Source organism: Prosopis cineraria, unplaced genomic scaffold (assembly GCF_029017545.1).
Source record: "Prosopis cineraria cultivar Desert tree isolate PC_DT_omini unplaced genomic scaffold, ASM2901754v1 PC14, whole genome shotgun sequence".
NCBI lineage: Eukaryota > Viridiplantae > Streptophyta > Magnoliopsida > Fabales > Fabaceae > Prosopis > Prosopis cineraria.
In genome coordinates, this window is record NW_026555345.1 from 10,754,574 (window position 1) to 10,774,585 (window position 20,012).

At 35.5% G+C, this 20,012-nt stretch overlaps 1 protein-coding gene across 2 annotated transcripts in view; it reads left to right on the plus strand.

Moving 5' to 3' along the window:
• Positions 1–1,200: 1,200 nt before the first annotated feature.
• The window catches only part of LOC129293320 (exocyst complex component EXO70A1-like), a 39,318-nt gene continuing 20,506 nt past the window's right edge, over positions 1,201–20,012 (plus strand). The window contains exons 1-7 of one of the 2 annotated variants that reach the window (XM_054931226.1): positions 1,201–1,627; positions 1,894–1,989; positions 5,080–5,285; positions 6,763–7,020; positions 10,695–10,833; positions 11,542–11,754; positions 12,417–12,622. In XM_054931226.1, the coding sequence (XP_054787201.1) occupies positions 1,466–1,627; positions 1,894–1,989; positions 5,080–5,285; positions 6,763–7,020; positions 10,695–10,833; positions 11,542–11,754; positions 12,417–12,622 (1,280 nt within the window). In that variant the 5' untranslated portion in view covers positions 1,201–1,465. The remainder of the gene's footprint in view (positions 1,628–1,893; positions 1,990–5,079; positions 5,286–6,762; positions 7,021–10,694; positions 10,834–11,541; positions 11,755–12,416; positions 12,623–20,012) is intronic. The other variant, XM_054931227.1, reaches the window with a different exon arrangement.

Here is a 20,012-nt window from a genome sequence, read left to right on the forward strand (position 1 = left end):
ACACACCGACAACACAAGGAAAAAGATGAAGAAATCAACCCACTCAATCAGCACCGGTGGAACAGGGGAAGGGAGAAGAATTCAATCATGTGCATAGGGGAGGGAAGGAACTCAGATTCGGACTTCCAGTAGCAATAACCTACCTACTCGGCGTTCACACACAAAAAGAAGAGAAGAGGAAGAAGAAGTCTCGAGTCGAACCCACTGCTGCAGTGAGCGATCGGCAACCTACATGTACCCTCGCCAGTGAATGAGCAAAGAAAAGAAAGGAAAGGATGAAGGCAGAGGAGGATTCGGCGAGGAGGAGCAGCGGAGAAGAATGGAAAACGGTCAGAGGCCGGATATTCTCGAAGCACTTCTCTCTCTCTCTCTTTCTCGGCTGATCGAAACTGGAAAAGGAGATGGAAAAAGAAAAATATATGCTGGCAAGTGTAGGTGTGTTTTTCCTTCAAAGGACAAACAGGTAATTTCACAAGGCAAAAGGAGATGGCTCTCTGTTATGTATAGTCTGAAATATTACACGTTTAATATACTAGTTTAATAATTTGTTAGTTAACTCAGATTTTTATACTATGTTGATTTAGGTGTCAGGAAGTTCTCATACTTGTTGAACGTGATTTCACCTTAAATTATACTCTCTTGTATGCTATTAACATAATAAGTTTAGAGATTTTGTTATGAAAAATTGATCAATAACTTTCAACCATACTTTAAAGAAACAAATAAATATACAAATTGACTGTTGTTCCAGCATTTAACAATAATTCTAAACGCTAATGTAAAAGCCTTATAAATTATGACAGGAACTGATGGTTGTTCCTTGCATTGTTTACCATGGTCTTATTATTAAAAAAACAAAATTTTGTTTTTCAAATTTAAATTAAAAACTAGAAATTTCCCAGCGCTGCATTTGGTAATTTACAAGAAAGAATAGCATTTAAGTACTAAAACATTAAATTAATGATAATTATTGAAAATTCATCTGAAATTTCTTCCCTGCACCTCTATATATATATATATATATATATATTATTAACAATTAGATAATTGTTGGTTGGTTTGTGTCTTTACACACACACACACATATATATCATGTGTCCATTTAATATTATTTTTTTAATTACGATGTTATCCATTTAATCGCTGGTGTAACTTGTTGGTCATTAAATTAAAATAAATTCCGAGATTGGCTCAACTTTTTGATTTAACGTCGGGTGCGGCTTTGAAACGTTACAATTATATAGCCAAACAAAATTGAAATCCGACGAAAACAAGAGAACGAAGACACGCTGTCAACGGTAATTTCTACCAAACCGGCAAATTCGACCTGTCTCTCAAGCCGTCTCGTCACATTACGTTTCAATAATTCGAATTCGTTTCTGCTACTTCAATCGAGTGCCTGTAATCTACGTACTTTTGTCTTCGTACTAGCCAGAAGCAAGGATCGCACCACACAACAAAAAAGATGGGAATGACAGTGGCCGGTGTTGATCCACTCTCTGAAAAAGCTGTGAAGATGAGGGAGTCGCTTCAGAAAAGCCAGACCATAACAGACGACGTCGTTGCGATTCTGGGCTCCTTTGACCACCGCCTCTCCGCTCTTGAAACTGCCATGCGTCCTACTCAGGTTCTTGCTCGTCTCCCCCAAATCACTACTCTCTCTGCGCTTCTGAAGAAGCACGTTGGGAAGTCGATACTTTTTATTTGAATTGAGCTCAATTTGAGTTTTTGGATCTGGGATTATTGTATTGACTTCTAATTTACTTAGGATTTTTTTTTTAAATTTTCTTTCAAGGATCCTTTTTCGTGGTGTTAAATTGTGAATCTCTTTTATAGCCTGTCTGTTATTCTCATCTGATTGTTCACTGTAGGATCCTTCATTTGGATTTTCAGATTAGGACGCATTCTATTCGGAAGGCTCATGAGAATATTGACAAGACGTTGAAGGCCGCAGAGGTCATTTTGGTTCAATTCGATCAATATCGGCAGGTTGGTTGGATGGTTACTGGTTATCTTTGCATCTCGATTGTAATTGTTTGAGTCAACCATGGCATGTTCAAATAATAGTTTTCTAATTTTTTTTTTGATTTAATTAATACTCTCTCCATTAAAAAATACAAAACATTTTTAACTGAATTTCACCTCAATAAAATAGTTACTTATTTTTAAATTAACCTATTTTTTTTATATTTATTCCTATTAGGGTTAACACCCTAAAATTAATATAAAGTGATTTATTTAATAGAATATTTTTGAAAAAAAAAGGCAATAATTAGACATTAAAAGACTAAAAATGTCTTTTTTTTTTTTAAATATCAAACTCCTAAAAAAATGTCTTACATTTTTTAAGAGACGGACGTGTGTTATTTGGTGAATGAAAGTTCAAAATCCTGTTTTTCTGTATTTGGCTTGAAACATATGTGATTTGTGTACATGTCTGGGACCTCGCCCTTCACATTGGTCAACTCAACTGATTAATGTAAAAATATTTAATTGATTTTTCCTGTAATGAAGTTTGACCTTACTAAGAGATAATGCAAAATAGGATAAATTAATTAAAAAAAAGATAATTATTGAAATGATAATTGAAACATAATCAAATACTTAATAAATTCAAAATAAAACTAATTAAATACTCCACCCCATCTCAAATGTAGTAAGGCACTAATGCCACCAATAAAATTAGTTAAGCTATAGCAAGTATAATTTCTTTCTAGATATACCCTTAACTAATTAATGATTGATATTCCTCCTCCTGAATTCTAAATTTCCCTCTCATTTTTTATTTAAGGGCAAATGGGCAAAAATACCCAAGAAGTTATCAGTTAGGAGCATCTAGTAGCTTAAAGTGAGAAAAAGTACATGAGTGCTCATAAAGTTATTTTTTTGGTCGTAGCTATTAAATTTCAGGTCCAAAACATAATGGTCAACGTTTTTTACTTTTAACGGTTTGGTCACAAATGCACTGAAAAAATAACTTCATGGGCACTGGTATACTTTTCTTTACTTTTAGACTACTAGATATTCCTAGCAGACTACTTTTTGGATATTTTTACCCCTCTGCCCTTTATTTAATAAATGGAATTTTAGGCGAAAACATTTATTGACCTAGAGAGTATCTTATATTTTAGACCTCCAAGACACTCCAACAAGTGTCTTATATTTAAGATTGGAGGAGGTAATTTATAATTCCAATGTTTATCTTTAATCTCAATCTCTAATTTACAAATACTTAAGTTCATGATATCTCTTCTATTCTTCATTATTCTCCCCGGGTTGAATAAAACTCTACTTTCAGGTTTGAAATCTGGAAAGAATCTATCTTGAATTGTTCGGAATGTCAAACAACGCAGCTATAAAATATGGTAATAAAATCAACAATTAGTTTTTCAAGATATCAGGAATAGCATTATTGGATATGTAACTTTAGTTGGTTTAATCTGAATGTGTTCTTTGCTCTTAATGCTTTTCTTGATAAGCCTCATGGTCTTTACATTCTAAATTTACTTCCGTTTGTTTTTCAAAACCAATGGTGCTACCTTTATCGTTGATATTTTAGGGTTTTCACCATGACATCATTGGGCCCTTCCTGGGTAGCTTCCTTTACTGCATTTTGATCTTGAGAGCATTCTTCTAGCTTTCCTTGACCTTGGTTATCCTGAACTATAATTAGATCTTTCAAGTTCTGGCCTTTGATTATGTACTTAATAGGTTAACAGCGTTCATGATTTCCTCAAAACAACAGCCTACATATTCTATGTTAGACTTGTGCCTTTCCTTGATATTATCTAGGCTAGTATGGAAAGTTGGAAGCTTTATTCCATGGAGAGTTTGGTAGAAATACCCTACATTACTCCCAAGTTCTGAATAATTGCAATTTAGATTAGATTGGGTGGAAAACAAGGTGAAGGAGGCTAAAAATTCAAATCTTGAGAGACTGGAAAATTTTGGCCCACGTGAAGGAAGTCTTGTCAATATATTACATTATGTGCGGTGGCTTGTGACAGCATATTCTATGGGGATGTGTTGGATTCAGCAATGCACTTCCAATGGTGTGGTCACTTGTTTTATCTAGAGGTTTAAGGTATGAGCTCTCGTGTGGATTGTGAGAAGTTCAAGTTTTCATCAACTTTCCAACAAGTTTTGGGTGGATGACAATGGTAGAAGAAGTGGTTAGAGTTGTAGCCTTGCTTTGATACCTCTTGATGGAGAGGAAATGGCAAATAATACAAGGAAAAAGAAGGGGGGGGGGGAAGGGTGATATAGCAGATAAGGGGAGGGGGGTGTTATATAGAGGAATGAAGGGATAAGGGGAAGAAGGGAGGGAGAGAGACAGCTGGAAAGCCAAGGGAATGTTATTAATAATCCATGAAAAATGACTACTCTAACTCTGAAGTACCAGGGCTTTACAGAGAGCCCAATAATTATTTATAATAAGATAAAAGGTTAAAGTACAAATCTACCCTAAAAATATCCAGCAAGGTGCAATTTGTATCTTTAAGTATTTAATTGCACAATAGTGCTCTGATGTTTAAAAGGTACAATGTTGCCTTGAGCTAACAGTTTGAACACGTTCAATTAATACATGAGCCTTTTTGAATTTATGCTTCACTGCATTATGGTGATTTTTCTATTTGTGAATCTATCCAATGGTTCATTTGGGTTTGACTCGAATGTTAATGGATGTCAAATGTGTTCTTCACTGTATTAGACAATCTTCAATTAGTGGATTGTGTTTTCTCCCTGTTTGGGTATTTGTCAACTAAGCTTGCTGGAGGTTTTCCCTGTCTTGGCCATCATCGTCCCTCAACAATCTCTCTCAACATCCCAAGCTTTTGCAGAAGCTGAAACGATTTCTGCTTCTTCTTTTAAATTTTTAATGTTTAAAATGTGCCATGTGGCCTGCCAGCACAAGAAGTTAATGGTCAAATCTAACTTAGTAATGGTTAACACCATTCTTTTGTTAACTCGGGGTGAAATTGAACCGTTTTATTTTTGCCTAAGTTAATTTTATAATGGATACCTGACAGATGCATTATTAAACTCAAAATAAGATGTTCGCATTGACACAATATGCAGGCAGAAACAAAAGTACTTAAAGGGCCACATGAAGACCTGGAGAATTATCTTAATGCAATTGATCAGCTGAGAGGCAACATTCAAGTTTTTGGCAGTAAGAAGGGCTTTAAGAGTGGTGATGGTATTGTTAGCCATGCCAATAATTTAATAGCTAAAGCCATTTCTAAGCTAGAAGATGAGTTTAAACAGCTTTTATCATCAAGCAGGTTTGTTATTCATTCCTTGATTTTGTTTATATTATTTCTGCATGTTGGACTAAAAGTTATTTTGTCTTTATGAACTCAATAACCTTCAATGTTCTTCGTAAGGAAAAATTACACCTCACCAGGTTAAGTAATCTTACATGTAAAAGAGAAGCAGCAATCTGTACTGGTTGCTTTCTCCAACTTCTTGATGCTAACATTTAAAGTCATTGTTCAAAGGATTTCTTTTGTCTTTAGGTTATAGAGTTGTGTTTATGGATTATCTTTGGAGTTATATCATAGGGTTATTTTAAGGGAGTATTAATGATTCATTGCATCCTCTCTTATTGTGTTTTCTCCTCTTTATATTCTATTTTTTTCATATTAAAAAAGTTGTGCTTCGTGGCAATTTTTTTTTTTGGCAAAAGTGCACCTTTGGTCCTTTAATTTTATATAATGTTTCAGTTTGATCCATTAATTTTGTAAAGTATTTTTTCCTCTAACCCTAATACCATTAATCTCAAATGTTAATTTTTTTGTGCCAATCATTGTTATTTTGTAAAATTAAATTTAATATATCAATATTTGAGGATGTCTTGTTAACAACTTAAAGTTCAATGTCAGCAATTTTTGTTAATAAAACTAACTTTTAGCAAAAGTATACTTTTAGTTCCTTAAGCTCATATCATGCTTGATTTTGGTCATTTAACCTTCTAAGTTTTGGCCAAAGAAAAGAAAAACCTTATAGATTCTTTTTTATCCTTTAAATTTAAAGCATAGTCAAATGATTTCCCTTTTTTAACACCATTAATCAACTTAACAAAAAATGCTTATGTGCAATTTTTCAAGTCAATTCAGGAAAAAAATAAGCTCACCATTTATTTTTTAATTTTGTCTTACTTTTAAAATGTTTATAAAAACTTCAATGCTGCGTTTGGATATAGGGAATTTAAATTCAAATCCAAATCCAAATCCCCATTTTATTATAATTCTTTTATAATTTTAAATCCCTTACACACCCTAGTTATTTGAAATGTCAATGACATTAACCCTCTTATTCTCTTCCCCTTTTCATACCCCAACTCCTTTTCATTGTCTTTGAATTTAGAAGTTTGTCAATGTATGGTGAATCTAATTTTTTGGTTAACCTTAAAAAAAAAAAAATTAGGCTAACCACTTGGATATTGATTTCATGTAATAACCAACTTACTTCATTGGTTTCATATTTTCTAATCTCAACAGTTTTATAGCTTGTAATGTATATTTTCTTTAATTTTTCATGTTTCTTGGATTGGAAAAGCATAATGTCTTGGCTCAATAATTATTGTCACGTAAGAATCTTCAAATTATTTAGAAAGATGTTTGCTTTGATCAAAGCATAATTATTCCTACAAGGCATTTCTGATATTCAGTTATACATTAGAAAATATGGTTGATTTTTTATCTGTAAATTTTATTGTCTGATGTTCTGTGGCTCATCTTTTCTTCTGTGTGATTACAGCCAACCTGTGGAACCTGAGTGCCTCTTTGATTGCCTTCCAAACACGATGCGTCCTTCCTCAGGTTCTCCTGGCTATGAGGGGGACTCTATTGGCAAGAATCCTTCCAATAATCATTCTGATTCACAAAACAATAACATTGATGCTTTTGTATACACACCTCCTGCTCTTATACCGCCAAGGATTTTGGTACTGCTCCATGATTTAACGGAACAAATGGTTCAAGCTGGTCAACAGCAAAAGTTACTCAAAATTTACCGGTGAGCTCTTTGAATTACAGAATGGAAGTATATGCCTATGTGGCACTCTACATTTGAAAGTTGCAAATATAAGATATTATTTGAAGAACATTAAGTTATAAAAGAGGCGAGTCACCCTGTTGTTGTCCATTATTACTTGTAAATTCTTCATGTTTGTGCTTGACAAGTTTTTTTTTTTTTTTTTTGGGTTTTGAATTTCATTCATCTCTAATGTAGTCTTGTTTCGGAATTTTTTTAACTAACGGAAAATTGTCAGTGTTGTTGCTCTCATCATGCTTTGCATTTTGATGTTAAAGTCAACGGAATCCATGATGAATGCGTTTAATGTTGACAGAAAGAGAATTGTACCATGGGAAATCGAAATAAAAGGAGTAGCAAAAGAAACAAAATTTTAGTTCATGAAATGGAAGTATTGTTCTCCTAAGCTGCTTTGTAAGTTGGGCATGTGTCCCTGTAGGAAGTCTAATATCTTTGATTGTAGAGGCCAAAATGTTTGACCGATAAAACTCAAATTTGATTGATGAGAGTTAACATTGCTAGCAGACAATTGAGGGAAGAAAGGATAAAAGGGAAGAGTGAACAACATTTGTCGGAAGTGGACATTATTTGTTTACTTTTGGAATCTTGCATTTATTGGATATCATCCCATTTTATTCTGTTTTATTATCTTTCTGATTCAGTGGAGGGATTCATGGGATTTGGAGGATTTGATTGTATACTGTAGAACCCTCTGTTGTTTCCTATATGTACTTTCTATTGATTGATGAATAAGATATAGCAATTCCATACAATTACAAACTACATTCAGTATTGTTGAATTCACTTATTTAGGCACCTTGTATATTTATTTATAATCATAAATTCGGTTATGCTCAGGGGTAGTACAAGTATAAGCCCAGCCCCCTGGATGTTGACACTTGGTAGAATGAAACCTCAATGTTTAAGAATTTATTGTGAATACTAATCCCCCTCGTTTATTGTTTTAGCCACTGGTAATCTAGCATTTATAGGGAAAATATTTTGCCAAGCATTTAGAGGTTTTTCAGGGGTTGTTTCTTTTTTCTTGTTCTTCTGCATATAACTTGGCTTCTCTTCTTATAGAATCATGCAAGAAATATATATTCAGTTTTTCCTTTCATTTTCCACATGACATTAGAGCCTAATTGAAAAGAAGGGGGAACAAAATCTGGTTAGGGTTCTCAGTGTATGAGATAGAATGAGTCTGTGTAAACTTTTGTCTCCCACCAGTGAGATAATGATTTTACCACCCATCTAGGAGTGATTGGTGCCCTCCTATTGGCACCGCCCAATGTTACTGGGGGAAGAGCAACACATGTCATTAACTGACTTCTACCCAATTCCTAGGTTCAAAAAGCCCTGTGCAGGTTATCACTTAATTTTATTATTCTCATTTCTAGGATGTTTGGGTGTGCTACATTTGTTCTTTTGCATTCTCAGTATCAGACCAAACTTGATCCTCAAGCCACTAAATGTGTGTTCATTGGCTACGCCTTCACTCAGAAGGGGTACAAGTGTTATCACCCTCTTTCCAGAAAGTTCTAATGCTCAGCTGATGTCACCTTTTCTTAATGCTGATCTTACTTCCATACTCCTCTTGATAAGCAGAGTTCTCTCAGTGTTAATCAGGGCAATGACCCCTTCCTTATTGAGTTTCCTAGGACTTCAAGTACCTCACTAGGATCCAAAAACCTCATACTCTATTCATCCATCACAAGTGCATTCTTGTGAAAAAGTGAAATCATCTCAACCGGTACTAGTCCAATCAACTAAATCTATCCTTGTTTTTGAACTTGTCCATTAAAGTATTGAGGTAGCTTTTGGTCCTCTTGGTAATACTTCGGTACTACTTGCTTGCACACTGATTCTATTCTTCCTATTGTTTTTCTTTATACGAATCTTATCACTTGAAGAAGTAGTAAGCAGAATGTGGCAGCTAGATCTAATATAGAAGCTGAGTTTAGAGCCATGTCATTTGGGATTTGTGAACTGGTATGTCTAAAGGAAATGATGTTTAAAGGAAATCTTGGAAGATTTGAAGGTCAAAAGGGGAGGTTGAATGAAACTTTATTGTGAAAGTTAGCTATCAACATTACTCAAACTCCAGTTCAGCAAGACAAGTAAAGCACAGATGTTATAAACATTTTATGAAAGAGAAATTGAATAGCGGCTTAATTTGCACGCCTTTTGTCCCTACTGGAAATCAGTTTGCAGATATTTTCCTAAAGAGACTGTCTTGTACTCATTTTCAGATTTTAGCCACCAATCTGGGAATGGCATCCACACACTTGCTTGAAGGGAGTGTCAGATATTATAAATCTCTGTAACCAATAGAATTTCTGTATTCATTATATAGGCCAGAGATTTGATTATGTGATTATTATGATTTTATTTTCTAGAATTTATTGGGATTATTGGGATCTAGATTGTCTGCAGTCAGCAAATCTCGTCCTTTTTTCACCAAGAATTTCTCCAAAATGAGGCTTCAATTGAAGGGTTTCAATGGAAATAACGGAAGACTGCTAGATGGGGGGGGGTGATCTTCAAAAAAAGAAGAGAGGAAGGATCTTCCATGGAAGATGAAGGATAAACCTAAGAAACATGAAATATGACTCAAATGGAAGGATTGGATTTTAAATTCTTTGTTTTTATTGAGACAAGTGTCAAATATGTGCTATTAGATTTAACCAATGGTTGGAATTGAGTGGCTGCACTTGGTACAGGCATTTATATGACTGCAGACCAAAAGAAGAAAGAAAAAGCAAAGGAAGTCCTCAACGTGGAAGAGTTTAAGCCAACTGCAACTCCATTGGATCAAAAGCAGTTTAGTTTTTATGAGGATTTAAATAAATAATTGGTTAGTGACTCAATAAAATATATCGTTCACTACAGTTTTCACAGCCTTGTTCTTTTCTCAATACCCAAGTTTCAATATAAAGAATAAACCCTAAAGAAGTAAAAGGATCATTACTTCACTGAATGTGTGTACACAATAATAAGGATAATGATAGAGCCTGTTATTTTCCTAAGACATATAAGAGGAAGCCAAAGGTGGTAGATGACTCAAGTGGAAATACTGTGACTGGTCCAGACAATGATCCTTTGGTCCCTGGCCATTTGGAATAGTGACTTTTGATTTTGTGTTATGATTAGGATCTTTTGGGTAGCATGGGAGAGTGAAGGCCATGCTGTAAGTATTAATAGTCTTTTTGTGGGAGAGGGGGGGGGTATGAGAAATATAGAATTGTAAGGAGAGACTAGCTTCTCGAAATGACAGAGGGAGTGAAACTCTTATGTTACTGTCTATGATTTGTGTTGCTGGTGTTATTTTGTATCAACAGGGGAGATAGGGTTTTGGCTAGAATCAGAGAGTGTCCTTGTAACTCTGATTCAGTTCTTTCTATTTATTAATATCAAAACCTCAGCATTTTCCCTTATATTTATTGCTGTTACTGTCATTTTCCCTTGTTCTTTCCTGTGTTATTGGATTGGGTCTCATTAGAGCCATTTATTGTGTACACAATAATATGCATGTCGTATTGCATAAACAATATCTTGAACCTCTTGTCATATATCTTCTCTTTAGCATTTTAGTCTTACCATTATGATTGATATAACACTAAGTAATTATCATGATCATGATTATTGTTGAGTAGGGATACCAGGTCTGATGTATTGGAAGAGAGCCTACACAAACTGGGAGTTGAGAAGCTTAGCAAAGATGATGTACAAAAGCTACAATGGGAGGTTTTGGAGGCTAAAATTGGAAGTTGGATTCACTACATGCGAATAGCTGTAAGCAGCAGATTTTCCAGTGTTTATGTTGATTGTTCTGTATGGGCTTGTATCTGGGCTTGTCCATTTTATCATAATAGCTTAGTTAACTGTTAGGATTGCCACAAGTTTATATGTCATTAGACTTCTATCAAAGCTTTTCTCCAGGACTCCACGGCAAATGTAACTGGACCTAGTTAACTCTTTTTTTTTTTTTTCCTTTCCTTCCTCTGAGTTCAGTGATCATTTGGGCCCAACTCTCTTTGCCTAGGGCTTATGATTTTTGAGTCTTAAGGTCTCATGTCACAATTTTCATTTGTTTTCCTAGGCTTTTGCTATTGAACCTCAGATATCTCAGGTCCAACCGTTTTCTTTATTTTTTTACGGGTCTCCAATCTTATGGTAGTGATGTTTGTTTTTATAATTTTTTTGATATCATGTTGCTTATCAACGAAAAGCAGAGAAGTATTAGAATAGAGGTAAAAAAATAATATATATTATTGATATCTACCTCGAAAATTCGTACAGGCAAAGAATCAGGAAAACCATTAAGGCTACAAGTCAGATATGTAATTCCCATAATGAGATCCTATTCAGCTCATCATCCCATGAATAACTGTTAGTTGGTATTATCCTGTTTAAACTGACTATTTACAATAAATATATTATTATTTGTATATTTTTTCTTGAAATAAATTTTCATTCAAATGTCTGATTATACCATATCAGGTCAAATTGTTATTTGCTGGTGAGCGGAAAGTTTGCAATCAAATATTTGAAGGATTTGATTTACTCATTGATCAGTGTTTCGCTGAGGTGACTAAAAACAGTGTCTCCATGCTGCTTAGTTTTGGAGAAGCAATTGCCAAAAGTAAGAGATCACCAGAAAAATTATTTGTACTTTTGGACATGTATGAAATAATGCACGAGCTTCGTTCAGAGGTATGGACTTTGATATCCATCATGAATTTTGCTATCTCCACACTGTTGCATATGGATTGTAGGCGGCCTCTGACATAATCTGGTCTGCCAAGTTATATTCTATTTTACATTTGACAGACACTTAGCTAATCCTATCATAAAGGAAGTTTTTTTAAAAAAAATACTATAGTTTTTGAAGAAATTCATGATTTAACAGTCCTCTGAACTTATTTTTTGAAAAAGAAGTAATGCTACATTTATAGTTGATGGGACTATCTAAACTAACTATTTAAAATAATCTTATTGTTAACTCCTAAATGAAAGAAAAAAATTGAGCTTTTTCATGGCTAAAGGAATCATGTGCATAGGTGTTTAAATCTTTTTGATCCTGACTGAAGGGGTTGAGAGCCATTTAGCCATCACACTGAATTGGATGGATTGATCTTCTATAACCACTGTCCTATATTAGCATTCTTCCTTCAAAGATAGACAGAGTTCATATGAATCTCTGATTCTCCTTAGAAAACTTTAGTTTTCATTATAATCTCTGACAACTAGAGTTGCCATGGCAATAGTGATGTTGCTCGCTTGGCAAAGAAGTCTGCGGTATGTGTCATTGCACCAGCAAGAAGCATATCGCAATAGTGTTATAGTCTATTATAAAATCTCATGATGTTTTGCAGATAGAAACACTGTTTGAAAGCAAAGCTTGCACTGTGATCAGAGAAGCTGCGTTGGGTTTGACAAAACAGCTTGCACAAACTGCACAAGAGACGTTTGGAGATTTTGAAGAAGCAGTCGAGAAAGATGCTACAAAAACTGCTGTGACAGATGGAACTGTCCATCCTTTGACAAGCTATGTAATTAACTATGTGAAATTTTTATTCGAGTAAGTTCATCTATCTTTGTCTTCTGATTGCATTTCTGTTGCTGGATTATCATATTGTATCAACTATTCCTGGCTTTTGGCATAGATGGCAAAGCTGCTAGTGCTTGTTTATTTTTTATGCAACCTGTTAATTTGATTTATAATTTTCTTTTTTCTTAGTTAGGCTAACCTTTTATGTTCTTTTTTTCTGGTTCAAATTTCCCATTCATTTTTCTTTTCAAATATCTTCAGTTGCTTTGAAATGGACTTCATTTATGCAACTAATTAGATCATTGCAGTAATTATGAATTTTTTTTTTTTAATGTCCACGATGGGGCATTTCACATTTTCACTTGCCCTTATATGTCGGAACTTGCTGAGGTAGCGTGGAACATATATACACTAGAAGGAAAATTCTTCTGGGATAATATTTCAGGTCATTTCCTGGAAATGGAGAAATTGTCTCAGATAAAATATAAATTTGAGGTATGCAAATTTGTCAAGGTAAAGTATACAAATTTGTCAAGATAAAATTTTCTGCAGCTGTAAGTTTGCATGACCAAGAAAGATGACCAAGAAAGGAAGCACTATGGAGCTCAATTTTGCATCAGATTGTCCTTGTAATTGCTTTTGTTGATGTGACAAGCATGATGTTGATTGCTAACATCGTGCTGTACATTCCTCACCTTTTGGTAGTAGTGTGGGATTTTTGAGAGGAGAAATATGATTTTCCATTGATCATAATAGTAAAATACAGAAGACTATATATACACAAAGCTAGGAGACAAGCAAATAAATGGCTAATAAATACTAATAATTCTAATAAATCCTATTAACTCCTAATAATCAGATAATAATATTTACAATAAATACAATATCTCCATATTCCCCCTCAAGTTAGATCATAGATGTTAATCATGTCTAACTTGCTTATGCAACTTTCAAATGCGGGCTTATGTAATTCCTTCGTCAAAACATCTGCAGCTTGAAGGTTTGTAGGTAAATAAATCAAACATATGATTTCTTCTTCTACTTTTTCTCTGATGAAATGTCTATCCACCTTCACATGTTTTGATTTCTCATGTTGAACAGGATTTAAGGCCATACTTATAACTGTCTTATTGTCACAATAAAGTTTTAATGGTGAGTCCACTTCGACATGTATCTCTTCTAGGATTCATTTCAGCTATAACTCTTCCATTATTCCTTGAGCTAAAGCTCTTAACTCGGACTCAGCACTACTCTTAGAAACAACTCTTTGCTTTTGACTCTTCCAGGTAACCAAGTTCCCCCAAACAAAGGAACAATAACCAGAAGTTGATCTTCTATCAGGATGAGTTCCTCCGCAATCTGCATCTATGTAGACCTCTATGGTTCTCTGTTCTTGTTTCTGGAAGAATAACCCTCTACCAGCAGTACCCTTTAAATATCTCAAGATCCTATAGACTGCTTCCATATGCTGCTTCTTCGGTTCAGACATGTATTGGCTAGCTCCTACAAAGGCAATATCTGGTCTTGTATGGGAGAGGTAAATCAACTTCCCAACAAGCCTCTAACATCTCTCTTTATTAGTGGCCTCTTCATTCTCATTGTCTTCTTCTTCAACCTCATCATAAGACTTATTTTTTTCTTTTGATTCTTCCTTATTCTTCTTAGGCTTCTTTTTATTCGGAACCACAATAGGGGTTTCAGCTGGCCTACAACCTAACATACCTGTTTCCTTCAGAAGATCAAGTATATACTTCCTCTGAGATACATAAATACCTTTCCTTGACCTCGCAACTTCCATCCTAAGGAAGTATTTCAAGGCACCAAGGTCTTTTATCTCGAATTCTTTGCCCAGAACAACCTTTACTCTTGTGATTTCCTCAAGATAATCTCCTGTAAGAATAATGTCATCAACATATACAATAAGGATACACCTTTTACCTCCCTCAACTTTAACAAACATTGTATAGTTTGACAATCCCTGCTTATAGCCTTCTCACTTGAGGACTTTTGAGAATCTGTCAAACCATGCCCTAGGAGACTACTTTAGGCCATATAGAGATTTCTTCAATCTGCATACTTGATCACCTCTGCCTCTATCAAATCCTGGTGGTAAAGTCATGTAAACTTCTTCTTTTAGTTCTCCATTTAGAAAAGCATTCTTGATGTCAAGTTGATGGAGTGGCCATTCTAGATTAGCTGCTACGGATAAGAGAACTCTAATGGTGTTTAATTTTGCCACTGGTGCAAAAGCTCTTTATAGTCGATACCATATGTCTGAATAAACTCTCTTGCTACCAAGCGTGCTTTTAACTTGTCAAGAGTTCCATCGGCCTTGTACTTTGGGGTGAAAATCCACTTACAGCTTACAAGCTTCTTGCCACTTGGCCTCTGAATAATCTCCCATGTTTCATTCTTCTTTAGGGCTTTCATTTCCTCCATGACTGCATTTCTCCATTCTGGTATTTCTAATGCCTCTTCAATATTGTTGGGAACAACAACTTTATCTAGACTAGTGACAAAAGCATGATAACTTGGAGAAAGAGCTTTGTAGGATATGTGCTTTTGTATTGGGCGCAAGGTACAAGAGCGAGGTTGTTTTGTACGAGCAATGGGTAAATCAAGATCAGATTGAATACTCACTTGTTCAGGACTTTGCTGAGGTGATTCAGGAGCTACCATTAGTTCTGACTCCTTTGGTGCTTCAAATACAAGTTACTCTCCTTCCTTAGATTTATGCTTTCGAGAATAAACCAACAAGTCTTTGTCTTCTTTTTGCCTCTCTATATCTCCTCTTGATGTTGAATTATCTTCTGTGACTGGCACAAGAGATGGTGATAGTGGTAAGGGTTCGGATGAGAGTGATGGTTCTGGTAATTGAGGTGGTAATGACTCTGCTAGTATGGACCAAGAATACGGAAGCACATGTTCTTTGTTAATCTCTTGTTCCCAAGTCTGAGATTCACCTATACTCTCCCCCTAAATTGAAGAATTGGGGTAAAATGGCATATCTTAATGAAAAGCTGTTAAGGCTTACAAACGTGTGTTTGGAAATGGGATTGAAACATTTGTACCCTTTTTGAGTAGGGGAATAACCAAGAAATATGCATTTTGTAGCACGAGGTTCAAGTTTACTAGATTGATGGATGTGAACAAAGGTTGTGCACCCAAAGACACGAAGAGGGATGTTGGTTTCAATATGAGATGTGGAGAAAACACTTTGCAATTTATGAAGAGGAGTATTGAAAGACAAAATACGACTGGGCATTTGATTGGTGAGATAGGTTGCAGTTAAGATGGCATCCCCCCAATAAAACTTTGGGACATTATTGGTGAACATGAGGGCTTTAGATAGCCACTTCAAGAATATGTCTATTTTTTTCTTTCTGCAATCCCGTTTTGTTGGGGTGTATGGGCACAAGTGCATCGATGGACAATGCCATGCTTGTGAAGAAAGGTACTCAAGACTTGGTTAAAATATTCAGTACCATTGTCGGTATGTAGAACTTGGATATTTGTGTTGAATTGGGTTTTAATCATGGTAAAGAAATTGATAAATACGGATGCAGTCTTAGACTTGTCTTTTAGGAGATACACCTAGCAAACACAAGTATGATCATTGATGAAGGTAATGAACCATTTTGATTTGGTGCGGTTTGGGATACGAGATGGACCTCATAAATCACTATGTATGGTAGCAAATGGTTTGGTGGATGTATATGGTGTTCTAGGAAATGATGTTCGTTAGTGCTTTGCCAGTTCACACACTTCACATTTGACATCATGGTTGGTAGGGCAAAGGTTTGGGAACAAACGAGATAAATAATGAAAATTAGGATGCCCCATCCTCTTGTGCCATAACAGAATATTTGTATCTTTAGAAGTCGATATAGAGTTACATACATTAGTGGCTTGATGGTGACTCACTCTAGCATTCTCAAGGAAGTAGAGCCCCTCGAACTTTTTAGCACGTCCAATTGTCATACCCAATGATAGATCCTGAAAGACATAATGGGTTGGAAGAAAATTAGCACAACATTTAGATTGCTTTGTTAGTTGGCTCACAGATAACAAATTGCATGCTAATTTTGGTACGTGAAGAACAGATTCTAGAGTGATAGATTCAGAGATACGAATACTCCCTTTCCCCGCAATAGGAGCAAGAGACCCATCTACAATTTTGACCTTCAAATTTCCAGCACATGGAGTATATGTAGAAAATAATTGGTGGTTGTCGGTCATGTGATCCGATGCGCCAGAATCTACGATCCACACTGTTTTAACCCTCGACGTTTTTAAGGCTTGAAGAAAATTACCTCTTTGTGCCAAGAAGACAGAGACTGACTGTGGAATCTAGCTAACACATAGTGTGTAACACTTGCCTCGAATGTTATCCAAAAATCACACAATTCAAATAAACTAAGTGTGGTTAAGGAATTAATCCTAAAACCAACTTAGGAAACAAACCATTTAAAGCCTTTAAAAAAAAATTTATAGGTTCTACCTATAGCACGCGGAAGCAAGCTAGATGAAAGTAAAATAAAAAGATGCTATCATGATAGCATTAAATTGCTGTCATGACAGCCCACCTGGGCCAACTTCCGGGAGGCACCGTTTCGTCATTCGACCTCCGATTGAAGTGATTTTAAAGCTCACACGTCATATTCAAAGGGTACTATAAGTATACCAAATTTCAAAAAGATCCAACGGTTGGATTGAAAATTAGACATGTTAAAAAATTGGTTATTTTTTTTAGCTGTCATGACAGCACTTCCGGACCAACTTCCGGAGTGCACCATTTCATCATCTGATCTCCGATCGGAGTGATTCCAAAGCCCACATGTCACTTTTAAAGAATACTCTTAGCATACTAAATTTTGAAAAGATCCAACGGACGGATTGAATTTTATGCAGGTTACAACATCAACACTGTAGCTGTCATGACAGCAATTTAATGCTGTCATGACAGCCCCTCCAGACCAAATTCCAAAGTGCGTCGTTTCTCCGTCCGATATCCGATTGACGTGATTCCAGAGCCCACATGAAACTTATAAAAGGTTTTACTTGTGACCCAAATTTTAGAGAAATCCAACGGTCGGATTAAGATTTGGACACCCGGATGCAAAAGTGCAGCTTTTTGGTAAAAACCATTTTCAAAATTGTCCAAATCTCATCCTAATGGTCACAAACCTATGGGAACACTTTGGACACGTCAACAACAACAACAACAAGCCTTTATCCCACTAGGTGGGGTCGGCTACATGGATTGCAAGACGCCATTGTGCTCTATCATTTATTAAGCTTTTAGAAATATTATTAATTAAGAGATCACGTTCAACAACTTCCAAGAGTGTTCTCTTAGGCCTTCCTCTACCTCTCTTAATCGGACTCAAAGTTATATGTTCCACTCTTCTCACTGGTGCCTCCCTTGGTCTTCTTTGTACATGCCCAAACCATCTCAACCGATTTTCTACCATTTTTTCCTCAATAGGTGCCACCCTCACTTTTTCACGTATGTGCTCATTTTGAATTTTATCTTTACGTGTATGTCCGCACATCCATCGTAACATTCTCATCTCTGCTACTCCAACTTTATGCTCTTGCTGTCCCGTTAGAGCCCAGCATTCACTACTATATAACATTGCCGGTCTGATAGCAGTACGATAAAACTTTCCTTTAAGTTTATTAGGCACCTTACGGTCACAAATAACTCCTTTAGTTTTTCTCCAATTAAACCACCCAGCTTGAATTCTATGTGAAATATCTCCACTGATTTCGCCATCATTTTGAATAATGGCTCCCAAATATCTAAACTTTTCCACTTGAGGTATGATTTGATCTCCCAATTTCACTTCCAAATTATTTTCGAATAGTCCTTTACCAAATTTACAATATAAATATTCCGTCTTACTTCTACTCAGACGAAAACCTTTCGACTCCAATGTCCTCCTCCATAACTCAAGTTTGCAATTAACCTCTTCTCTTGTCTCTGCTATAAGAACTATATCATCCGCGAAGAGCATACATTTCGGGATTTCCTCTTGAATATGTTCCGTCAAAACATTTAAAATCAAGTTGAACAAATAAGGACTCAGAGATGATCCCTGATGTAGTCCAATCTTTATAGGAAAATCCTTTGTTTGACCACTAGGCGTTCTTATACTAGTTTTTACCCCCTCATACATATCTTGTATGGCTTTAATATAAGCAATCCGTACTCCCTTTTTTTCCAACGCTTTCCAAAGCACTTCTCTTGGTATACGGTCATAAGCTTTTTCCAAATCAATAAAAACCATGTGTAGATCTTTATCTTTACAACGATACTTTTTCATTAATCCCCTTAGTAAATAAATTGCCTCTGTAGTTGATCTACCTGGCATAAAACCAAATTGATTCTCAGAAATACTTGTCTCCAATCTCAACCTGTGCTCAATTACTTTCTCCCACAATTTCATTGTGTGGCTCATGAGTTTAATCCCTCTATAGTTAGTACAATTCTGAATATCTCCTTTATTTTTATAAATAGGAATTAATGTACTTCTCCTCCACTCATCAGGCATTTTCTTGGACCGTAAAATCACATTAAATAACTTAGTTAACCATCTCACCCCTTCTTCACCTAAACATTTCCACGCTTCGATAGATATACAATCAGGTCCGTTAGCTCTACCATTTGCCATTTTCTTAAGAGCTTCCTTTACCTCCTTATCACGTATTTTTCGATAGAATGACAAATTTTGTTCTCCTTCACCAGTTACTAAATCCTCCAAGTTACTAGATGAATCCTCTTCATCATTGAAAAGTTTAGAAAAATAAGTCTCCCATCTATTTTTAATTTCATCATCTGTAACTAAAATTCTTCCCTCTTCATCCTTAATACACCTTACCTGTTCTAGATCTCTTGATTTTCTTTCCCTACTCTTGGCAATCTTATAAATATTTTGCTCTCCTTCCTTCGTCTCAAGGTTCTTATAAAATTCTTCAAAAGCTTTGGAACGAGCTTCACCCACAGCTCTCTTAGTTTCCTTCTTAGCCATACGGTACCTCTCCCAATTTTCCTCATTGTTACACAAATGTATGGCTTTAAAACAGTTCTTCTTATACTTGATTTTGTCCTGTACACTATTATTCCACCACCAAGACTCCTTATCTCTCGGACCAGAACCTTTCGATTCTCCCAAAACTACTTTTGCAACCTCCCGTATCTTTTTAGCCATATCCTCCCATATGATGTTAGCACTTCCCTGAGAATCCCAAATTCCTTTATCCAAAAGATTTCGCTTGAAAATATCTTGCTTCTCACCTTTTAATTGCCACCACCTAATCTTTGGTGTTACTACTTGTCGACGTTTTTGGATTTTACTCATAATACACACATCAAGGACTAGGACCCTATGTTGTGTCGTTACAGCATCTCCAGGGA